Raw genomic sequence first — 23,921 nt, forward strand, 5'->3', positions numbered from 1 at the left:
TGGGGTAGATAGGAAGGAATCTTTCTCCTTAGTAGAGGACTCAATAACTAGGGGGCATAGATTTAAGGACAGGAGATTTAAAGGGGATTTGAGGAACATTGGTGGGGATCTGGAACTCACTGCCTGAAAAAATGGTTGAGGCAGGAACCCTCACAACAGTTAAGGAGCATTTAGATTAGGGCTGCAAAATGGGATTAAAATAGATAAGTGCTTGATGGCCGGTACAGACATTATGGGCTAAAGGGCCTCTTTCTCTGCTGTAACACTCTGTGACTATGATGTAGACATGTTGGTGGAATGGGCAGACAAGTGGCAGATGAAGTTTAATGCAGAGAAGTGTGAGGTGATTCATTTTTGGCAGGAAGAATATGGTGAGACAGCATAAAATAAAGGGAGAAATTAAAGGAGGTGCAGGAACAGAAGAACCTCAGTGTTTATGGACATAAGCCATTGAAGATGGCAGGGTAAATATGTTGACAGATTTCTGAGTGAAAAAAAAACAGAGCAGTAACTGTTGAGACATCAAGTGCCCTAATATCAATTGCTATGTGAATAGTATGAAGAATAAAATTTTTCAACTGCATTCAAGAGAACCTTTTTAATCTGCACATAAACAAGCCCGGTGAGAGGAGGTGCAATCTGTTTTTGATATCAATAACATAGAAACATAGAAAAACTACAGCACAAACAGGCCCTTCGGCCCCACAAGTTGTGCCGAACATATCCTTCCAGGCCTACCTATAACCCTCCATGCTATTAAGTCCCATGTACTCATCCAGGAGTCTCTTAAAAATCCCCATTGAGTTTGCCTCCAAAACCACTGACGGCAGCCGATTCCACTCGCCCACCACCCTCTGTGTGAAAAACTTCCCCCGAGCATTTCCCCTGTACCTACCCCCCAGCACCTTAAACCTGTGTCATAGAACATAGAACATAGAACAGTACAGCACAGAACAGGCCCTTCGGCCCACGATGTTGTGCCAAGCTTTATCTGAAACCAAGATCAAGCTATCCCACTCCCTATCATCCTGGTGTGCTCCATGTGCCTATCCAATAACCGCTTAAATGTTTCTAAAGTGTCTGACTCCACTATCACTGCAGGCAGTCCATTCCACACCCCAACCACTCTCTGCGTAAAGAACCTACCTCTGATATCCGTCCTGTATCTCCCACCACGAACCCTATAGTTATGCCCCCTTGTAATAGCTCCATCCACCCGAGGAAATAGTCTTTGAACGTTCACTCTATCTATCCCCTTCATCATTTTATACACCTCTATTAAGTCTCCCCTCAGCCTCCTCCGCTCCAGAGAGAACAGCCCTAGCTCCCTCAACCTTTCCTCATATGACCTACCCTCCAAACCAGGCAGCATCCTGGTAAATTTCCTCTGCACTCTTTCCAGCGCTTCCACATCCTTCTTATAGTGAGGTGACCAGAACTGCACACAATATTCCAAATGTGGTCTCACCAAGGTCCTGTACAGTTGCAGCATAACCCCACGGCTCTTAAACTCCAACCCCCTGTTAATAAAAGCTAACACACTATAGGCCTTCTTCACAGCTCTATCCACTTGACTGGCAACCTTTAGAGATCTGTGGATATGGACCCCAAGATCTCTCTGTTCCTCCACAGTCTTCAGAACCCTACCTTTGACCCTGTAATCCACATTTAAATTAGTCCTACCAAAATGAATCACCTCACATTTATCAGGGTTAAACTCCATTTGCCATTTTTCAGCCCAGCTTTGCATCCTATCTATGTCTCTTTGCAGCCTACAACAGCCCTCCACCTCATCCACTACTCCACCAATCTTGGTGTCATCAGCAAATTTACTGATCCACCCTTCAGCCCCCTCCTCTAAGTCATTAATAAAAATCACAAAGAGCAGAGGACCAAGCACTGATCCCTGCGGCACACCGCTAGCAACCTGCCTCCAATCCGAAAATTTTCCATCGACCACCACCCTCTGTCTTCGGTCAGACAGCCAGTTACCTATCCAATCGGCCAACTTTCCCTCTATCCCACACCTCCTCACTTTCATCATAAGCCGACCATGGGGGACCTTATCAAACGCCTTACTAAAATCCATGTATATGACATCAACTGCCCTACCTTCATCAACACACTTAGTTACCTCCTCAAAAAATTCTATCAAACTTGTGAGGCACGACTTGCCCTTCACGAATCCGTGCTGACTATCTCGGATTAATCCGCATCTTTCTAAATGGTCGTAAATCCCATCCCTAAGGACCCTTTCCATCAATTTACCAACCACCGAAGTAAGACTAACCGGTCTATAATTACCAGGGTCATTTCTATTCCCTTTCTTAAACAGAGGAACAACATTCGCCATTCTCCAGTCCTCTGGCACCATCCCCGTGGACAGCGAGGACCCAAAGATCAACGCCAAAGGCTCTGCAATCTCATCCCTTGCCTCCCACAGAATCCTAGGATACATTTCATCAGGCCCAAGGGACTTATCGACCTTCAGTTTATTCAAAACTGCCAAGACATCCTCCCTCCGAACATCTATTTCCTCCAGCCTATTAGCCTGTAACACCTTCTCTTCCTCAAAAACATGGCCCCTCTCCTTGGTGAACACTGAAGAAAAGTATTCATTCATCACCTCGCCCATCTCTACTGACTCCATACACAAGTTCCCACTACTGTCCTTGACCGGCCCTAACCTCACCCTGGTCATTCTCGTAGCATCCATTTCCACCCTGGGAAAAAGCCTCTGAGAGTCCACCCGATCTATGCCTCTCAACATCTCATATACCTCGATTAGGTCTCCTCTCATCCTATGTCTCTCCAAGGAGAAAAGACCGAGCTCCCTCAGCCTATCCTCATAAGGCATGCCACTCAATCCAGGCAACACCTTTGTAAGTCTCCTCTGCACCCTTTCAATCTTTTCCACATCCTTCCTATAATGAGGCGATCAGAACTGAGCACAGTACTCCAAGTGGGGTCTGACGAGGGTCTTATATAGCTGCATCATTATCCCCGGACTCCGAAACTCAATCCCTCGATTGATAAAGGCCAGTACACCGTACGCCTTCTGAACCGCCTTCTTAACCACCTCCTCCACCTGCGGGGCCGATTTTAGAGTCCTATGGACCCGGACCCCAAGGTCCTTTTGATCCTCATCAGTACTAAGAGTCTTTCCCTTTATATTGTACTCCTTCATCCCATTTGACCTGCCAAAATGGACCACTACGCATTTATCTGGGTTGAAGTCCATCTGCCACTTGTCCGCCCAGTCTTGCATCCTATCTATGTCCCTCTGTAACTTCTGACATCCCTCCAGACTATCCACAACCCCACCAACCTTCGTGTCGTCGGCAAATCTACCAACCCATCCCTCCACTTCCTCATCCAGGTCATTTATGAAAATGACAAACAGCAAGGGTCTCAGAACAGATCCCTGGAGCACACCACTAGTGACCGACCTCCATTTAGAAAAAGACCCATCTATACACACTCTCTGCCTCCTTTGGGCAAGCCAGTTCTGGATCCACAGGGCAGCAGCACCTTGGATCCCATGCCCTCTCACTTTTTCTAGAAGCCTTGCATGGGGGACCTTATCGAACGCCTTGCTAAAATCCATATAAACCACATCTACCGCTTTCCCTTCGTCAATGTGTTCAGTCACATTTTCGAAGAACTCCACCAGGCTCGTAAGGCACGATCTGCCTTTGACAAAGCCGTGCTGAGTATTCTTGAGCATACTAAACTTCTCTAAATGCTCATAAATCCTGTCCCTCAGGATCTTCTCCATCAGCTTACCTACCACTGAGGTTAGACTCACCGGTCGGTAATTTCCTGGGCTATCCCTATTCCCCTTCTTGAAAATAGGAACCACATCCGCAATTCTCCAATCCTCCGGCACCTCTCCCGTCTCCATCGACGACGCAAAGATCATCGCCAGGGGTTCTGCAATCTCTTCCCTTACCTCCCACAGTAACCTGGGGTACATCCCATCCGGACCCAGTGACTTATCTATCTTGATGCCATTCAAAGATTCCAGCACAACCTCTTTGTTAAAGTCCATATACTCAATCTTTTCTGTCCACCGCAAGCCCGCAGTACATCCACCCAGGTCCTTCTCCTCTGTGAAAACAGAGGCAAAATACTCATTAAGCACCACTGCCATTTCTACTGGTTCCGTACAGACTTTCCTGCCTTCACCTTTATAGGCCCTATTCCTTCATGTCTCATCCTTTTACTTTTCACATATTTATAGAACGCCTTAGTGTTCTCCTTAATCCTACCTGCCAAGGCCTTCTCGTGACCCCTTCTGGCTCTCCTAATTTCCTTCTTTAGTCCCTTCCTACAAGCCGTAAACTCATCTAGATCCCTATCTTCGCCAAGCTCTCTGAACCTTTTGTACGCTTTCCTTTTCTTCGCGACTGGGTCCCGCACAGCTTTCGTGCACCACGGTTCCTTTAATCTACCAACACCTTCCTGTCTGCTCGGAACGTTGTCCTGTAGAACTCTAGTAAGAAGTCTCACAACACCAGGTTAAAGTCCAACAGGTTTATTTGATAGCAAATACCATAAGCTTTCGGAGCACTGCTCCTTCGTCAGATGGAGTGGAAATGATGGAGTAGAACTCTAGACAGACATTCCTTGAAAAACTGCCACCTCTCTTCAGTACATTTCCCTGAGAATACCTCCTTCCAATTTACTCCTCTAATTTGCTGCCTTATGTCTTCATATTTCCCCTTACTCCATATAAACGCTTTCCGAGCTTGCCTGATCCTCTCTTTTTCCAATGCAAACATAAAGGAGATAGAGTTATGATCGCTATCCCCAAGATGCTCTCCCACTGAGAGATCTGACACCTGTCCAGGTTCATTGGTCAGTATCAGATCAAGTACAGCCTCTCCTCTTGTAGGCTTGTCCACATGCTGTGTCAGGAAACCCTCCTGAACACACCTAACGAACTCCTCCCCATCCAATCCCCTTACCCTTGGGATATTCCAATCTATGTTTGGGAAATTAAAGTCTCCCATCACAACAACTCTGCTATTATTGCAACTCTCCAGGATCTGTTTCCCTATCTGCTCCTCCACCTCCCTGTTACTATTGGGCGGCCTATAGAAAACTCCCAGCAAAGTGATCGACCCCTTCCCACTCCAAACATCCACCCACAGAGACTCTGTAGACAATCCCTCCACAGCATACACCTTCTCTACAGCTGTGACACTATCCCTGATCAGCAGTGCCACTCCACCCCCTCTCTTGCCTCCCTCCCTGTCCTTCCTGAAGCATCTGAATCCCGGCACCTGGAGTATCCAGTCCTGACCCTGAGACATCCAAGTCTCCGTAATGGCCACCACATCACACTTCCAGGCATCCATCCATGCTCTGAGCTCATCCCCTTTATTCACTATACTCCTGGCATTAAAGTAAATACATCTCAATCCTTTGGTCTGAGCTCTCCCCTTCTCTATTCCCCGTCCATCCTCCCTCTTGCACTGTCTATAACCCTGCTCTGTTTGTGACCTAACTTCCTTGCTCCCAGTCTCCTCGTCTTGCTCCCCTCCCCCCAACCTATCTAGTTTAAACTCTCCCCATCAGTAGTGGGTCCAGGACTGAAATCTCCGGGCCCACTAGCCTCAACAACCGCCCCCCCCCCCCCCCCCCCCCCACCTCCGCCCCTGCCAGGAGTTGTTAACTCCAGCGGGTTTTAGTTTAGCTTCCCCACTTGCGGGCAGCTGGCAGCCCGATCCTGCTGGAGTGAAGTACGCCCCCAGAGGGTCAGGTGCCGGGAGAGTGAGTGCTCCTGGGCATTGCTGCCTTGGCAGAGCCAGCCTGGGCCTCCAGGCACTGCCCAAGGGGCAAAGTGCCAATGTCCAGGGGGAAGCTTGGCACTGGCCACCAGGCATCGGGCAGTGCCAAAGGGCAGGGCATGACCTGATTGGGGCGATCGGTGGGGGTAGAATGTCCCGCTGCCACTCTGCATTTGGGTTGAGTGACAGAGGGAGGGAGGCCAGCAATCGGGGCTGGACATATGGGGGGGGGGGGGGGGGGGAGAGGTGGGACTGCGGTCTGGGGGGGTCAGGACTGTGATCGGGGTTTGGAGAAATCGGGAGATCAGGGCTGTGGAGGGGGCAACATTGAGGCGGGGTGGGGTGGGGGGGGGGGGGGGGGGAGCTGGTGTCGAAACTGGCCCAAACATGCTCACGAGGCCAATGAACGGGCCATGGTGGGGGGCAGTTGCACGGCCAGCAATGCGGGGGTCCCGGGGCTGGGCAGCAATTGAGCTGCCAGTGACCGGGAAGCCGGCACTTCATGCAACGATCTCGGCGCTGACAGATCGGCGCATGCGCAGTGGCCTGCTCAGCACTATACTGCCAGCCTCTCCAAAGGGAATTGGCCCTACCCACTGATTTTCAATGGGATTTACACTTGTGGTGCATAGAGTGTGGAAGATTCATTTACCGCTGAAAAAACCAGTGTGATTTACTCCAGTTTTTAACATGAATTTTAGAATTTTTTTGGGAGAATTGCCCTCTCATGTCTTACTAACTTTCGAGCTTTTGAGGAAGTAACAAGGAGGATTGATGCGGGTAGTGCAATCGATGTGGTCTACATGGATTTCAGTAAGGAATCTGACAAAATAAAAGTTACGACAATATAATAGTTAATGTCTTAAAATGGGGTGTGGCTAGCTTTCCCCGATACCCCTGAATTCTCAAGAAGTACTCTATGCTCCACATTTCTCAGGGGCCTAACTTGAAATTCTGGGTGAGAAATGAGGAGCTTTGGTAGTTATTCCTCTTCCTACATCTAGTGGTACATGAGAGAGCTCCATCTGTTCCCAAAGCTCGTTTTTCCTGGAGTCGATCATGAGTTCATTACCAGAGGCTTATAGCTTAAGGGCACTGCTCCAAATCAAGCATGGTTGACCAGGAGTCACTCCCACTCTTACTGCCTACCATTGGCATGTGTTGGAAAGATTTTGCAGGTTGATACTCAACCTGTTTTTGGCTATATGATTACCTCCTGGGTTGGGACTTGAATCTGGAGTTTCTGGCTCAAAGGCACAGAATCTACCCACTGTGCCACAAGACCTGCGAATCTCCAGTGCAAGTTAAGTAAATAGAAACAGAGTGGTAATCTGACGGTGATTGCCATTCCTTGGACGCTTAAGTTCTCCCACCCTGCACCCACACCAAGAAGCAAAGAGGGTTTTTTAACTGATGTGGATCCGAAAAATCAGAAAATCTCCTGATGCCAGATCTCCCCCGCATTGGGTCGCAAAGATCCCAAGTCTCAGCACATATGAAATAGAAGAAACCTTAAAAAATATCTTCAGCTGCTAAGTCTATTTGACATACTTTCAAAGGTTTCACAGATTAATGATTTATCCTGGATCCTTGCAGAATTTCTGGTGTTATAAAGTGGAGGTTGATACCCCCTCTGAGAACTAACACCAAAACATCCAAAGAGGAGTACCTCGACTTATAATCTGTAAAATGTTTGTGTGAAGTGGTGTGACCTGCACTTCAGCAACTTCTAGTGGTTAAATACAAAATAAATCCCTGACACTCTCTCTAAAATCAACATGTAACAATTTATTTATCTAACTAACAGTGAAGAAATTAACTAAACTATTGACAAACCAAATAAATCAAGATTCTAATGGAATGTTGTTCAAATAAATACAATTCCCACTCATTAACAAAAATAGGTTTTGTGTCTTCTGGAATGTTCTGGGTCTCCTCTGTTGATTCTTCTGTCTGGAATTTCTTTTTTCTTTGGTACCTTTGCTATCTAGATGATGCTTTCTCTAAGACATAGATGACGCTATGAAAGCCAGCGATTCTGTCTCTCTGAGAGCTATGAACTGTTATCTTTGGCAGGTAGCAGTTGCTCTCTCCTTTTTGTCCCATTGTCCCCTTCTTTTATACCTGTGACGACATATCAATATTTCATACAATAGGATTGGTCCCAAGTTGTCAGAACCATCAGATTTAAATTTAATAGGTTCTTGATCTCTAAGTGCCTGATTCAAATTGATTGGTTAAATTCAAAAGCCTGTTGTCTTGGTAAAAACTGCTGCTTGGCCTTTTGATACAAATGTTTTAGTTTGGGGTTCTCTAGTACAGAAAAAAGCACCACCTTTTAAAGGTACCATGCAAAGCTTTCTCCCTCACATTTTGCAATTTTACCAACACCAATCTATAATTACTCGACCCAACTTCACCACACTAGATTAGTGTTGAAACTCCTCAAGAAGAAGATTCTTCTGCCATATGCCACCTGCATCCTCACCCGCACCCCCCGCCATCTGCCCAAAAGATCTCCCCCCACCCCACTCCCAACTTGAATTTTGCTGGTCCGTGTAAAGCAGCAGAATCTGGGCATAAATGGGTTGAACTTCAAATTCTGGCACCATTTCGGTGTTGCTGTTGAATGTATGCTCTGGCTTACTTAGATTTTTAGGCCCAAGTAGTTGCTCACAATTGTTACATGAACTGATCAAATGTTGCGCTGCTTATCCTGCTCTCACTTTCTGAATACATATTACTTTGGCTACTTTCCAGGTCCTTTGCACAATTCTGTTATTTACAGCGATCAAAAAATTATGGCTTAAGTCTTATTATCTCATGGAATTCATTTAACAGCTTTTGGTTTAATTTGCCCTGTAGCCCATTATATTTGTAACACACCATACAGGATCCCTCAATGTAACTGTGATTTTTACTGTTTTTAAATTAATGGTTAATAGTATTTTTTAATTGTAGGTGTTACATCACTTTAGCTCAGGCTTTGTGGATGAATATGGGAGCTGCCCCTGCTGGACCTGCTGGTACAGGGAAAACAGAGACTGTGAAGGACATGGGTAAAGCTCTTGGAAAATATGTCGTTGTGTTCAATTGTTCAGATCAAATGGATTTCAGAGGATTAGGGAGAATCTTCAAAGGTAACTGCATATGAAAACACAACAATACATTCTCGTTTTAAGTTTTATTGTCATATGACCATAAGCTGCATTACTAACCTACAGATGAATGTATCCGGTATTTGTTGCTCATGGTGTGGTCTCCTCTGCATTAGCCAGCTCAGACATTTTGCTGAATATTTGTATTTTGTCCACAAGTGTGACCTTGAGCATCCAGCTACTTGCCTTCTTAATTCTCTGTCCCACTCCCACTGTCCTCAGTCTCTTACACTGTTTGAATGAAGGCCAAAAAAAGGACATCATCTCTCGATGAGTCATTTGTGGCTTTTCAGCACCAAAATTTTGGATTTTAGATCATAACCTCTGCTGCCATATTCTTGACCAGCAAATGTTGGTAATGGTTCAGCTGTAACAATTTGTACTTCCTCTCTTCTTTCTTTACTTGTGCCATTATTATCCAATCCTAACTTTCACCATGTCAATTGTCTAGGACAAAGCAGCCCGCTTGATTGGCACCACATCTACAAACATTCAATCCCTCCACCACCAACACTCAGTAGCAGCAGTGTGTACTATCTACAAGATGCACTGCAACAATTCACCAAAAATCCTTAGACAGCACCTTCCAAACGCATGACCACTTACATCTAGAAGGACAAGGGCAGCAGATAAATGGGAACACCACCACCTGCAAGTTCCCCTCCAAGCCACTCATCATCCTGACTTGGAAATATATTGCAATCCCTTCACAGTCGCTGGGTCAAAATCCTGGAATTCCCTCCCTAACGGCATTGTGGGTCAACCCACAGAACATGGACTGCAGCGATTCAAGAAGGCAGCTCATCAGCACCTTCCTAAGGGCAAATAGAAATGGGCAATAAATGCTGGCCAGCCAGTGACACCCATGTCCCATAAATGAATTTTAAAAAGTCATCATACCTGGTGGGAGTAGCATCTGTAAGATTCACACTTGCCAAGTTTCATAGCGTCATAGAGGTTTACAGCATGGAAACAGGCCCTTCGGCCCAACTTGCCCATGCCGCCCTTATTTTTTTTTAAACCCCTAAGCTAATCCCAATTGCCCGCATTGGGCCCATATCCCTCTATACCCATCTTACCCATGTAACTGTCTAAATGCTTTTTAAAAGACAAAATTGTACCCGCCTCCACTACTACCTCTGGCAGCTTGTTCCAGACACTCACCACCCTCTGTGTGAAAAAATTGCCCCTCTGGACACTTTTGTATCTCTCCCCTCTCAACTTAAACCTATGCCCTCTAGTTTTAGACTCCCCTACCTTTGGGAAAAGATATTGACTATCTAGCTGATCTTTGCCCCTCATTATTTTATAGACCACTATAAGATCACCCCTCAGCCTCCTACGCTCCAGAGAAAAAAGTCCCAGTCTATTCAGCCTCTCTTTATAACTCAATCCATCAAGTCCGAGTAGCATCCTGGTAAATCCTTTCTGCACTCTTTCTAGTTTAATAATATCCTTTCTATAATAGGGTGACCAGAATTGCACACAGTATTCCAAGTGTGGCCTTACCAATGTCTTGTACAACTTCAACAAGACGTCCCAACTCCTGTATTCAATGTTCTGACCGATGAAATCAAGCATGCCGAATGCTTTCTTCACCATTCTGTCCACCTGTGACTCCACTTTCAAGGAGCTATGAACATGTACTCCTAGATCTCTTTGTTCTGTAACTCTCCCCAACGCCCTACCATTAACTAAGTCCTGCCCTGGTTAAATCTACCAAAATGCAACACCACGCATTTATCTAAATTAAACTCCATCTGTCATTCATCAGCCCATTGACTCAATAGATCAAGATCCTGTTGCAATCCGAGATAACATTCTCCACTGTCCACTATGCCACCAATCTTGGTGTCATCTGCAAACTTACTAACCATGCCTCCTATATTCTCATCCAAATCATTAATATAAACGACAAATAACAGTGAACCCAGCACTGATCCCTGAGGCACACTGCTGGTCACAGGCCTCCAGTTTGAAAAACAATCCTGTACAACCACCCTCTGGCTTCTGTCATCAAGATGTGGAGATGCCGGCGTTGGACTGTGGTAAACACAGTAAGAAGTCTCCCAACACCAGGTTAAAGTCCAACAAGTTTATTTGGGAGCAAAAGCCACTAGCTTTCGGAACGCTCGCTGCTCCTTCGCAGGTGAGTGGGATTTCAGTTCACAAACAGGGCATATAAAGACACAAACTCAATTTACAAAATAATGGTTGGAATGCGAGTCTTTACAGGTAATCAAGTCTTAAAGGTACAGACAATGTGAGTGGAGAGAGGATTAAGCACAAGTTAAAGAGATGTGTATTGTCTCCAGCCGGGACAGTGAGTGAGATTTTGCAAGGCCAGGCAAGTCGTGGGGGTTACAGATAGTGTGACATGAACCCAAGATCCCGGTTGAGGCTGTCCTCATGTGTGCAAAACTTGGCTATCAGTCTCTGCTCAGTGACTCTACACTGTCGTGTGTTGTGAAGGCTGCCTTGGAGAACGCTTACCCGAAGATCAGAGGCCGAATGCCCGTGACCGCTGAAGTGTTCCCCAACAGGAAGAGAACAGTCTTGCCTGATGATTGTCGAGCAGTGTTCATTCATCCATTGTCGTAGCATCTGCATGGTCTCAGCTTTTGTCGCGACACTATGGACTTCCTACAGAAACTCAGCACACATGGAGCAGTTGAACCAGGAGCACTCCTCGTCACAATGGATGTCTCGGCACTCTACACCAGCATCCCCCATGACGATGGTATTGCTGCAACTGCCTCAGTACTCAACGCCGACAACTGCCAATCTCCAGATGCAATTTTACAACTCATCCGCTTCATCCTGGACCACAACATCTTCACCTTCAACAACCAGTTCTTCATCCACACACACAGAACAGCCTTGGGGTCCAAATTCGCACCTCAATATGCCAACATCTTCATGCACAGGTTTGAACAAGACCTCTTCACCGCACAGGACCTTCAACCGATGCTATACACTAGTTACATCGATGACATTTTCTTCCTTTGGACTCATGGTGAACAATCACTGAAACAACTCTATGATGACACCAACAAGTTCCATCCCACCATCAGACTCACCATGGACTACTCTCCGGAATCAGTTGCATTCTTGGAAACACGCATCTCCATTAAGGACGGTCACCTCAGCACTTCACCGTACCGCAAGCCCACGGAAAACCTCACGATGCTCCACTTCTCCAGCTTCCACCCTAAACACGTTAAAGAAGCCATCTCCTACCAACAAGCCCTCCAGGATCTGCTCGGATGAGGAGGATCGCAACAGACACCTCCAGACGCTGAAAGATACCCTCATAAGAAGAGGATATGGCGCTCGACTCATCGATCTACAGTTCCGACGCGCCACAGTGAAAAACTGCACCGACCTCCTCAGAAGACAAACACAGGAGACGGCGGACAGAGTACCCTTCGTCGTCCACTACTTCCCTTGAGTGGAGAAGCTACACCATCTTCTCCGGAGCCTTCAACGTGTCATCGATGAAGACAAACATCTCGCCAAGGCTATCCCCACATCCCCACTTCTTGCCTTCAAACAACCTCAAACAGACCATTGTCCGCAGCAAACTATCCAGCCTTCAGGAGAACAGTGACCACGACACCACACAACCCTGCCACAGCAACCTCGGCAAGATGTGCCGGATCATCGACACGGATGCCATCATCTCACGTGAGAACACCATCCACCAGGTACACGGTACATACACTTGCAACTCGGCCAACATTGTCTACTTGATACGCTGCATGAAAGGATGTCCCAAGGCATGGTACATTGGGGAGACCATGCAGATGCTATGACAATGGATGAATGAACACCGCTCGACAATCACCAGGCAAGAGTGTTCTCTTCCTGTTGGGTAACACTTCAGCGGTCACGGGCATTCGGCCTCTGACCTTCGGGTAAGCGTTCTCCAAGACACACGACAACGCAGAGTCGCTGAGCAGAAACTGATAGCCAAGTTCCGCACACATGAGGATGGCCTCAACCGGGATCTTGGGTTCATGTCACACTAATCTGTAACCCCCACAACTTGCCTGGCCTTGCAAAATCTCACTCACTGTCCCGGCTGGAAACAATACACATCTCTTTAACCTGTGCTTAACCCCCTCTCCACTCACATTGTCTGTACCTTTAAGACTTGATTACCTGTAAAGACTCGCATTCCAACCATTATTTTGTAAATTGACTTTGTGCCTTTATATGCCCTGTTTGTGAACTGAAATCCCACTCACCTGACAAAGGAGCAGCGAGCGCTCCAAAAGCTAGTGGCTTTTGCTACCAAATAAACCTGTTGGACTTTAACCTGGTGTTGTGAGACTTCTTACTGTGTTTACACCAGTCCAACGCCGGCATCTCCACATCATGATGTTCATCCCCATTCTGCTGCCGCCTCCCCGTGTCCGTGTGTCCGTGCAAACCCCCCCACAAAAACAAGTCGTGATGTGCTTTGGGGCACAGAGGTAAGTATAGTGCCAGATGGTGAAGGACACGGCAATGCACCGTGGTAGTGCCAACCTTATGGGATAGAACCAAGGGCAGGGTTTCTAGGGTACCCCATTGGGTGAGTTCTCTATTATGTGGTGATGGGGAGATTGTGGATGGGATGGGAGATAGACACTGGAAATGGGAGGGGTGTCCACATGCTGGCAAAGATGGGGGAGGATGCCGACAAGCACAGGGAGCGATTGGCGCAGGTTCCGATGTTCATGGCAGGGATTGGGGGAGGGCGACAGGACATCCCAATGTACTGGGAGATTGGGGCACCTGTGCAATGGCACCCCTCGAGCTCAGTAGCTGGCTTCACCAGTGAGATTAGGCTCCACCCCTTACTGGCGAGAACCACATCTGGGCTTTTTTTAAACTAAATGCTGTACAACTGTGACTGGGAGCTCGCCCAAAAATTCGGCATAATTCTCTCCCATTTTCATGCTCATTCGACACTAAGAATTTTTTTCGTAAAATTCCGCCTTCTATCTTTAAATCAAATCATATCTTTATTAGGAAAATGTAACAAGACTTTAAATACCTATGACTGCTGCAAGACCGATTCTCTTATACTGCATCACAAATCCATGCTTCTATTCCCCTTTAACTCTACAATAATAAGTTTACAAACACAGATTTTAATGACTTACACTTATCTAATGGACCTATAAATCTAATCATTTAAAAATATTGCAAAAAGCTAAATTCAAATGACATGACCAGATGGAATGTCAAATGTTAATCAAAGGCTAATGCTGAAGGTTCAATAGTTATGAGGTTTTATAATTGAGTTTATATTAGTTTGTGTTGCTTGATACTTTTACATGTTTTGCTAGGTTTAGCACAGTCTGGTTCTTGGGGCTGCTTTGATGAATTTAACCGAATTGAGCTGCCTGTGTTATCTGTAGCAGCGCAACAAATTTATATTGTTCTCATGGCAAGGAAAGAAAGAAAACATAATTTTATCTTCACCGATGGAGATAATGTATCACTGAACCCAGAGTTTGGAATTTTTATCACAATGGTAAGTAAGTTTAAAGGCAGAAGTAATATATAGTTTACATAGAATGTAGACACAAAAATAATTTGCCTTACATGTTATGCCATTCTTTAAATTCAATGGAAAAATCAAAAGCTCTTAGTCATATTGGACTCAAAATGTTAAATGTTTCTCTCTCTCTATAGAGATGCCAGCAAGCCTGCTGGCTGTTTCCAGCATTTCTTGTTTTATTTAGAAAGCTCTCAGTACTGACTTGGGACATGTATAGATGGTAGTTAACTGTATATATTCACACTACTCTGAGAAGAAAAATTCCCCTTCATTATCCACAGACTCGAGTCCAGCAATAATTATGCAGCTACAGCAGGAAGTAAATTACTTGGAGTAAAACTTTGTGTTTACCACCCGAGGAAACTAGAATGGCACCCATCTGACTTCCCTTCCTTTTAAATCAAAAGAAGGAAAATAAGCTGAGCCTCATTACAGCTATGTAAAGCTCCCTGCTCAACTTTCCTCTCTGTTTCAACTTAGAAATACTTTAAGAGCAGCTGCTAAAAATATTTCTTTAATCTACTGCACACTCGAATTATCAGTGCATCAAGTTCGGAGTGTTATTTTAAACAAATCTCTTCAGTTATCTCTCAACTCACTGTCTTTCTGTTCTGTCCACCCTTGCAGAATCCTGGGTATGCAGGACGCCAAGAACTGCCAGAAAATCTAAAAATCCAATTTCGAACAGTGGCCATGATGGTGCCTGACAGACAGGTAGGAGGAATTCACATCCTGAGGATATTCCAAAAGAAGAATTCATCTTGTTGAAGTTTTAATTCAAGTCCTTAAGACATCTGTTAGCTGTGGCCCAATTAGTAACATTTTCATTCCTGAATCAAAAGGTTATAGGTTCAGTTCCCACTTCAGGGCTCAGACCTTTTTGGTCCTGACATGGGATTGAATCATGTCGGCTGGCAAAAACAAGGTGGGCAGGACCTGGATCTGGAATTGTCAAAGAAGATGGCTCAGGATCCAATATGTCCAATGAGGGATATCAGAAGCACCGTTGAAAGGGCGACTGAAATACTCATTCTGCAATTTTCACGAAGTTATGCATGCTTCAGAAAGCTGTGTAAAACATGGCAGCTCAGTGCACTTGAGAAAATAATGGGAGACCCTTCAGAAGTGTAAGGGAATTTCTGGAAAATGTGCAAGTAAGGGAACCTTTGCAGTACTTCAAACAAAGCCTCAGGCAAGGTCTGGGGAGGGTGCGGAGTGGGGGACGGGGACGGGGGGCTGATGTGGAGGTGGTGGAGAGGGGACGGACATGTGTTATTTGAAAAATTAGGGTTTGGACAAAAATCTGCCACCAATGTGGCATTAATCCATGCAGCTAGGCTTGAGAAATCTGTACCCCAAGAAGTAACTGCAACGACTGGATGTGAATTGTTAAATAATCATCGACAGGAAGGTTCCATTTGGCCATAAAATTATCTATTAACTCAGAAAATTACATCACTCAAATTTAACATTGGATTCAGATGCTGAGACCTGATATGTGTAGCTCTGCATAATGGCTCTAAGTCAACAAGTGTTCAGTACTGCAGGTCTGTTTGTCTATTTAAACAGAAATGTATCTATATATATTTATTCCATTTGAGTATGAAACATAGTTCCTTTGTGAAATTTACTTTAACCGTTTCAGATCATTATAAGGGTCAAGCTTGCCAGTGTTGGATTTTTGGATAACGTATTACTGTCTCAGAAGTTCTTTGTACTTTACAAGCTCTGTGAAGAACAACTTACTAAGCAGGTATGCATAAACCTAGATTAAATGCAGAACATATTTCATTTCTGACTGAAATATTTAAAATTTCAATGTTACATCTAATAAATCATAGAGTCCATATTCAAAATCCTAACCATTTTTTGTGAGGGTACGACGGCAGAAACACCTAAGTATGTTATGAAGCCTGACTAGATCCTGACAGTTTGTCTATTTTGGCATTAGTCTAAGGATAAAGTGTTTCACTCCAGGTGTGATTCTATTGACACACTAGGAAGCTTTTATCAAAACAAACTTTATTTAACAATGCAGTTTAACTATAACAAATGAATTAGCTTAACTTTTACCAATTGAAATACTTAAACATGGCAAAATACAGTTCTTATCTCAATTTCAATTCAAGCAATATTCTTCATATAGACTTAAACTCCTCTTCAAGACCAATGAGCAACACACAGGCTTATGTGTTTGGGCTTCTTTTATTTCCCAAATTCTCAAATTTGTCTCCCCAACTTTCACTGCTATGGTTGTGATCTTACGAGCTCAACCTGCCTGACTTTCGGTGAGGTGGCAAGATCAGGCGGGAGGTGGAAAATCAGGTTTGTGCCCGTATTTTCACCTCTCCCAATCTTACCGGCACTGTTTTCATAGAATCATAAAATCCCGACAGTGCAGAAGGAAGCCATTTATACATATATAAAGAGCCAGGGGGTAGCCAGGGAGAGCATTGGCCCACTCAAGGACAAGGGAGGGAATCTATGCGTGGAGCCAGAGGAAATGGGCGAGGTATTAAATGAGTACATTGCGTCAGTATTCACCAAACAGAAGGACTTGGTGGATGATGAGTCTGGGAAAGGATGTGCAGATAGTTTGAGTCATGTTGAGATCAAAAAGGAGGAGGTACTGGGGTTCTTGAGAAACATTAAGGTAAACAAGTCCCCAGGCCTGATGGGATATACCCCAGAATACTGAGAGAGGCAAGGGAGGACATTTCTGGGGCCTTGACAGAAATCTTTGTATCCTCACTGGCTACAGGGGAGGTCATGGGTACACAAGGCAAACACACCCGGCCGTCCCATCGTTTCAGGCAATGGGACCCTGTGCGAGAACCTCTCCGGCTATGTCGAGGGCACCTTGAAACCCATTGTACAAAGAACCCCCAACGTTTGTCGCGACACGACGGACTTCCTACAGAAACTCAGCGCACATGGAGCAGTTGAACCAGGAGCACTCCTCGTCACAATGGATGTCTCAGCACTCTACACCAGCATCTCCCACGATGATGGCATTGCTGCAACGGCCTCAGTACTCAATGCCGTCAATTGCCAGTTTCCAGATGCAATTTTACAACTCATCCACTTCATCCTGGACCACAATGTCTTCACCTTCAACAACCAGTTCTTCAACCAGACACACGGAACAGCCATGGGGACCAAATCCGCACCTCAATATGCCAACATCTTCATGCACAGGTTCGAACAAGACTTCTTCACCGCACAGGACCTTCAACCGATGCTATACACTAGATACATCGGTGACATTTTCTTCCTTTGGAGTCATGGTGAGCAATCACTGAAACAACTATATGATGACATCAACAAGTTCCATCCCACCATCAGACTCACCATGGACTACTCTCCGGAATCGGTTGCATTCTTGGACACGCGCATCTCCATTAAGGACGGTCACCTCAGCACCTCACTGTACCGCAAGCCCACGGATAACCTCACGATGCTCCACTTCTCCAGCTTCCATCTTAAACACATTAAAGAAGCCATACCCTACGGACAAGCCCTCCGTACACACAGGATCTGCTCGGATGAGGAGGATCGCAACAGACACCTCCAGACACTGAAAGATGCCCTCATAAGAACAGGATATGGCGCTCGACTCATCGATCAACAGTTCCGACGCGCCACAGCGAAAAACCGCACCGACCTCCTCAGAAGACAAACACGGGACACGGTGGACAGAGTACCCTTCGTCGTCCAGTACTTCCCCGGAGCGGAGAAGCTACGGCATCTCCTCCGAAGCCTTGAACGTGTCATTGATGAAGACGAACATCTCGCCAAGACCATCCCCACACCCCCACTTCTTGCCTTCAAACAACCACGCAACCTCAAACAGACCATTGTCCGCAGCAAACTACCCAGCCTTCAGGAGAACAGTGACCACGACACCACACAACCCTGCCACAGCAACCTCTGCAAGACGTGCCGGATCATTGACACGGATGCCATCATCGCACATGAGAACACCATCTACCAGGTACACGGTACCTACTCTTGCAACTCGGCCAACGTTGTCTACCTGATACGCCCACTCACCTGAAGAAGGGGCTAAGAGCTCCGAAAGCTTGTGTGGCTTTTGCTACCAAATAAACCTGTTGGACTTTAACCTGGTGTTGTTAAACTTCTTACTGTGTTTACCCCAGTCCAATGCTGGCATCTCCACATCATGACCTGATACGCTGCAGGAAAGGATGTCCCGAGGCATGGTACATTGGGGAAACCATGCAGACGCTACGACAACGGATGAATGAACACCGCTCGACAATCACCAGGCAAGACTGTTCTCTTCCTGTGGGGGAGCACTTCAGCACTCACGGGCATTCAGCCTTGGATCTTCAGGTAAGCGTTCTCAAGGCGGCCTTCACGACACACGACAGCGCAGAGTCGCTGAGCAGAAACTGATAGCCAAGTTCCGCACACATGAGGACGGCCTAAACCGGGATGTTGGATTTATGTCACATTATCAGTAACCCCCACAGCTTGTCCCCTGGACTTGCAGAATCTCACTAGCTGTTCTGTCTGGAGACAATACACATCTCTTTAACCTGTGTTTAATGCTCCCTCCACCCACATTGTCTGTACCTTTAAGACTTGGCTGGTTGTAGGGATTCGCATTCTAATCAGTATTCTGTAACTTGATTTTTTGTGTCTCTGTGCACTGTTTGAGAGCACATTTCCACTCCATCTGACGAAAGAGCAGCGCTCCGAAAGCTTATGGTATTTGCCACCAAATAAACCTGTTGGACTTTAACCTGGTGTTGTGAGACTTCTTATAGGGGAGGTCCCAGAGGATTGGAGAATAGTCCTTAATAGAGGCATACAAGATGATCAGAGGATTAGATAGGGTGGATAGTTTTACCTCGGATGGTGATAGCTAGCAGGAGGGGACATAGCTTTAAATTGAGGGGTGATAGATTTAGGACAGATGTCAGAGGTAGGTTCTTCACTCAGAGAGTAGTAAGGGCGTGGAATGCCCTGCCTGCAGCAGTAGTGGACTCGCCAACATTAAGGGCATTTAAATGGTCATTGGATAAACATATGGATGATATTGGAATCGTGTAGGTGAGATGGGCTTTAGATTGGTTTCACTGGTCGGCGCAACATCGAGGGCTGAAGGGCCTGTACTGCACTGTAATGTTCTCTGTTCTATGTTCTAATGTTGCTCCTTTGTTTAAGAAGGGTAGCAAGAATAATCCAGGTAATTACAGGCCGGTGAGCCTTTCATCAGTGGTCGGGAAATTATTGGAGAGGATTCTTCGAGACAGGCTTTATTCCCACTTGGAAATAAGTGGATGTATTAGTGAGAGGCAACATGGTTTTGTGAAGGGGAGGTCGTGTCTCATGAACTTGATTGAGTTTTTCGAGGAAGCGACGAAGATGATTGATGAGGGTAGGGCAGTGGATGTTGTCCACATGGACTTCAGTAAGGCCTTTGACAAGGTTCCTCATGGCAGACTGGTGCAGAAGGTGAAGTCGCATGGGATCAGAGGTGAGCTGGCAAGGTGGATACAAAACTGGCTCGGTCAAAGAAGACAGAGGGTAGCAGTGGAAGGGTGCGTTTCTGAATGGAGGGCTGTGACAAGTGGTGTTCCTCAGGGATCAGTGCTGGGACCTTTGCTGTTTGTAATATATATAAATGACTTGGAGGAAAATGTAACTGGATTAATAAGTAAGTTTGCGGATGACACAAAGGTTGGTGGATTTGCGGATAGCGATAAGGACCATCAGAGGATACAGCAGGATAAAGATCAGTTGGAGACTTGGGCGGAGAGATGGCAGATGGAGTTTAATCCGGATAAATATGAGGTAATACATTTTGGAAGGTCCAATACAGATAGGAAATTTACAGTAAATGGCAGAACCCTTAAGAGTATTGATAGGCAAAGGGATCTGGGTGTACAGGTACACAGGTCACTGAAAGTGGCAATGCAGGTGGAGAAGGTAGTCAAGAAGGCATATGGCATGCTTGCCTTCATCGGCCAGGGTATTGAGTTTAAAAATTGGCAAGTCATGTTACAGCTTTATAGAACCTTAGTTAGGCCGCACTTGGAATATAGTGTTCAATTCTGGTCGCCACACTACCAGAAGGATGTAGAACATAGAACATAGAACATTACAGCGCAGTACAGGCCCTTCGGCCCTCGATGTTGCACCGACCTGTGAAACCAATCTAAAGCCCATCTAACCTGCACTATTCCAATATCATCCATATGTTTATCCAATGACCATTTAAATACCCTTAATGTTGGCGAGTCCACTACTGTTGCAGGCAGGGCATTCCAGCCCTTACTACTCTCTGAGTGAAGAACCTACTCTGAAATCTGCCCTATATCTATCACCCCTCAATTTAAAGCTATGTCCCCTCGTGCTAGCCATCACCATCCGAGGAAAAACGCTCTCACTGTCCACCCTATCCAATCCTCTGATCATCTTATATGCCTCTATTAAGTCACCACTTAACCTTCTTCTCTCTAACGAAAACAGCCTCAAGTTTCTCAGCCTTTCCTCATAAGACCTTCCCACCATACCAGGCAACATCCTGGTAAATCTCCTCTGCACCCTTTCCAATGCTTCCACGTCCTTCCTATAATATAGCGACCAGAACTGTACGCAATACTCCAAGTGCGGCCACACCAGAGTTTTGTACAGCTGCAACATGACCTCCTGGCTCTGAAACTCAATCCCTCTACCAATAAAAGCTAACACTCTGTATGCCTTCTTAACAACCCTATCAACCTGGGTGCCAACTTTCAGGGATCTATGCACATGGACACCAAGATCTCACTGCTCATCCACACTACCAAGTATCTTACCATTAGCCCAGTACTCTGTATTCCTGTTACTCCTTCCAAAGTGAATCACCTCACACTATTCCGCATTAAACTCCATTTGCCACCTCTCAGCCCAGCTCTGCAGCTTATCTATGTCCCTCTGTAACCTGAAACATCCTTCCACACTGTCCACAACTCCACCGACTTTAGTGTCGTCCGCAAATTTACTAACCCATCCTTCTACGCCCTCATCCAGGTCATTTATAAAAATGACAAACAGCAGTGGCCCCAAAACAGATCCTTGCAGTACACCACTAGTAACTGAACTCCAGGATGAACATTTCCCATCAACCACCACCCTATGTCTTCTTACAGCTAGCCAATTTATGATCCAAACCGCTAAATCACCCTCAATCCCATGCCTCCGTATCTTCTGCAATAGCTTACTGTGGGGAACCTTATCAAACGCTTTACTGAAATCCATTTAGACCACATTAACTGCTTTACCCTTATCCACCTCTTTGGTCACCTTCTCAAAGAACTCTAAGGTTTGTGAGGCACGACGTACCCTTCACAAAACCATGTTGACTTTCCCTAATCAAATTATTCCTTTCTAGATGATTATAAATCCTATCTCTTATAATCCTTTCCAAAACTTTGCCCACAACAGAAGTAAGGCTCACCGGTCTATAATTACCAGGGTTGTCTGTACTCCCCTTCTTGAACAAGGGGACAACATCTGCTATCCTCCAGTCTTCTGGCACTATTCCTGTAGACAATGACGACATAAAGATCAAAGCCAAAGGCTCTGCAATCTCCTCCCTATCCTCCCAGAGAATCCTAAAATAAATCCCATCTGGCCCAGGGGACTTTCCTATTTTCACACTTTCCAGAATTGCTAACACCTCCTCCTTATGAACCTCAATCCCATCTAGTCTAATACTCTGTGTCTCAGTATTCTCCTCGACAACATTGTCTTTTTCCTGTGTGAATACTGACGAAAAATATTCATTTAGCGCCTCTCCTATCTCTTCGGACTCCACGCACAACTTCCCACTACTGTCCTTGACTGGCCCTAATCTTACCCTAGTCATTCTTTTATTATTGACATACCTATAGAAAGCTTTAGGGTTTTCCTTCATCCTACCTGCCAAAGACTTCTCATGTCCCCTCCTGGCTCTCCTTAGCTCTTTCTTTAGGTCCTTCCTGGCTAACTTGTAACTCTCATGCACCCTAACTGAGCCTTCACGTCTCATCTTTACATAAGTCTCCTTCTTCCTCTTCACAAGAGATTCAACTTCTTTAGTAAACCACGGTTCCCTCACTCGACCACTTCCTCACTGCCTGACAGGTACATACTTATCAAGGACACGCAGTAGCTGTTCCTGGAACAAGCTCCACATTTCAATTATGCCCATCCCCTGCAGTTTCCTTCCACATCCTATCCATCGTAAATGTGGATGTGGAGGCTTTGGAGAGGGTACAGAAAAGATTTACCAGGATGTTGCCTGGTATGGAGGGCATTAGCTATGAGGAGAGGTTGGAGAAACTTGGTTTGTTCTCACTGGAGCGACGAAGGTTGAGGGGGGACCTGATAGAAGTCTACAAGATTGAGAGGCATGGACAGAGTGGATAGTCAGAAGCTTTTTCCCAGGGTGGAAGAGTCAATTACTGGGGGGCATAGGTTTATGGTGCAAGGGGCAAGGTTTAAAGGAGATGATGTACGAGCAGATTTTTTACACGGAGTAGTGGGTGCCTGGAACCCGTTGCTGGGGGAGGTAGTGGACACAGTAAGAAGTTTAACAACACCAGGTTAAAGTCCAACAGGTTTATTTGGTAGCAAAAGCCACACAAGCTTTCGGAGCTCTTAGCCCCTTCTTCAGATGAGTGGGAATTCTGTTCACAAACAGAGCTTATAAAGACACAGACTCAATTTACATGAATAATGGTTGGAATGCGAATACTTACAACTAATCAAGTCTTTAAGAAACAAAATAATGGGAGTGGAGAGAGCATCAAGACAGGCTAAAAAGATGTGTATTGTCTCCAGACAAGACAGCCAGTGAAACTCTGCAGGTCCACGCAACTGTGGGAGTTACAAATAGTGTGACATGAACCCAATATCCCGGTTGAGGCCATCCTCGTGTGTGCGGAACTTGGCTATCAGTTTCTGCTCAGCGACTCTGCGCTGTCGTGTGTCGCGAAGGCCGCCTTGGAGAACGCTTACCCGAAGATCAGAGGCCGAATGCCCGTGACCGCTGAAGTGCTCCCCAACAGGAAGAGAACAGTCTTGCCTGGTGATTGTCGAGCGATGTTCATTCATCCGTTGTCGCAGCGTCTGCATAGTTTCCCCATTGTACCATGCCTCGGGACATCCTTTCTTGCAGCGTATCAGGTAGACAACGTTGGCCGAATTGCAAGAGTATGTACCGTGTACCTGGTGGATGGTGTTCTCACGTGAGATGATGGTATCTGTGTCGATGATCCGGCACGCCTTGCAGAGGTTGCTGTGGCAGGGTTGTGTGGTGTCATGGTCACTGTTCTCCTGAAGGCTGGGTAGTTTGCTGCGGACAATGGTCTGTTTGAGGTTGTGCGGTTGTTTGAAGGCAAGAAGTGGGGGTGTGGG

General features: G+C 45.9%; 1 protein-coding gene across 1 annotated transcript in view; it reads left to right on the top strand.

The window, feature by feature from the left end:
• The window catches only part of LOC144493945 (dynein axonemal heavy chain 8-like), a 1,745,965-nt gene that overhangs the window by 1,193,627 nt on the left and 528,417 nt on the right, over nt 1-23,921 (top strand). Inside the window, exons 47-50 of the mRNA XM_078213522.1 lie at nt 8,757-8,935; nt 14,293-14,480; nt 15,135-15,221; nt 16,153-16,260. Coding sequence (XP_078069648.1) covers nt 8,757-8,935; nt 14,293-14,480; nt 15,135-15,221; nt 16,153-16,260 — 562 coding nt within the window. The remainder of the gene's footprint in view (nt 1-8,756; nt 8,936-14,292; nt 14,481-15,134; nt 15,222-16,152; nt 16,261-23,921) is intronic.

Source organism: Mustelus asterias, chromosome 5, assembly GCF_964213995.1.
Source record: "Mustelus asterias chromosome 5, sMusAst1.hap1.1, whole genome shotgun sequence".
In the NCBI taxonomy this organism is placed as follows: Eukaryota; Metazoa; Chordata; class Chondrichthyes; order Carcharhiniformes; family Triakidae; genus Mustelus; species Mustelus asterias.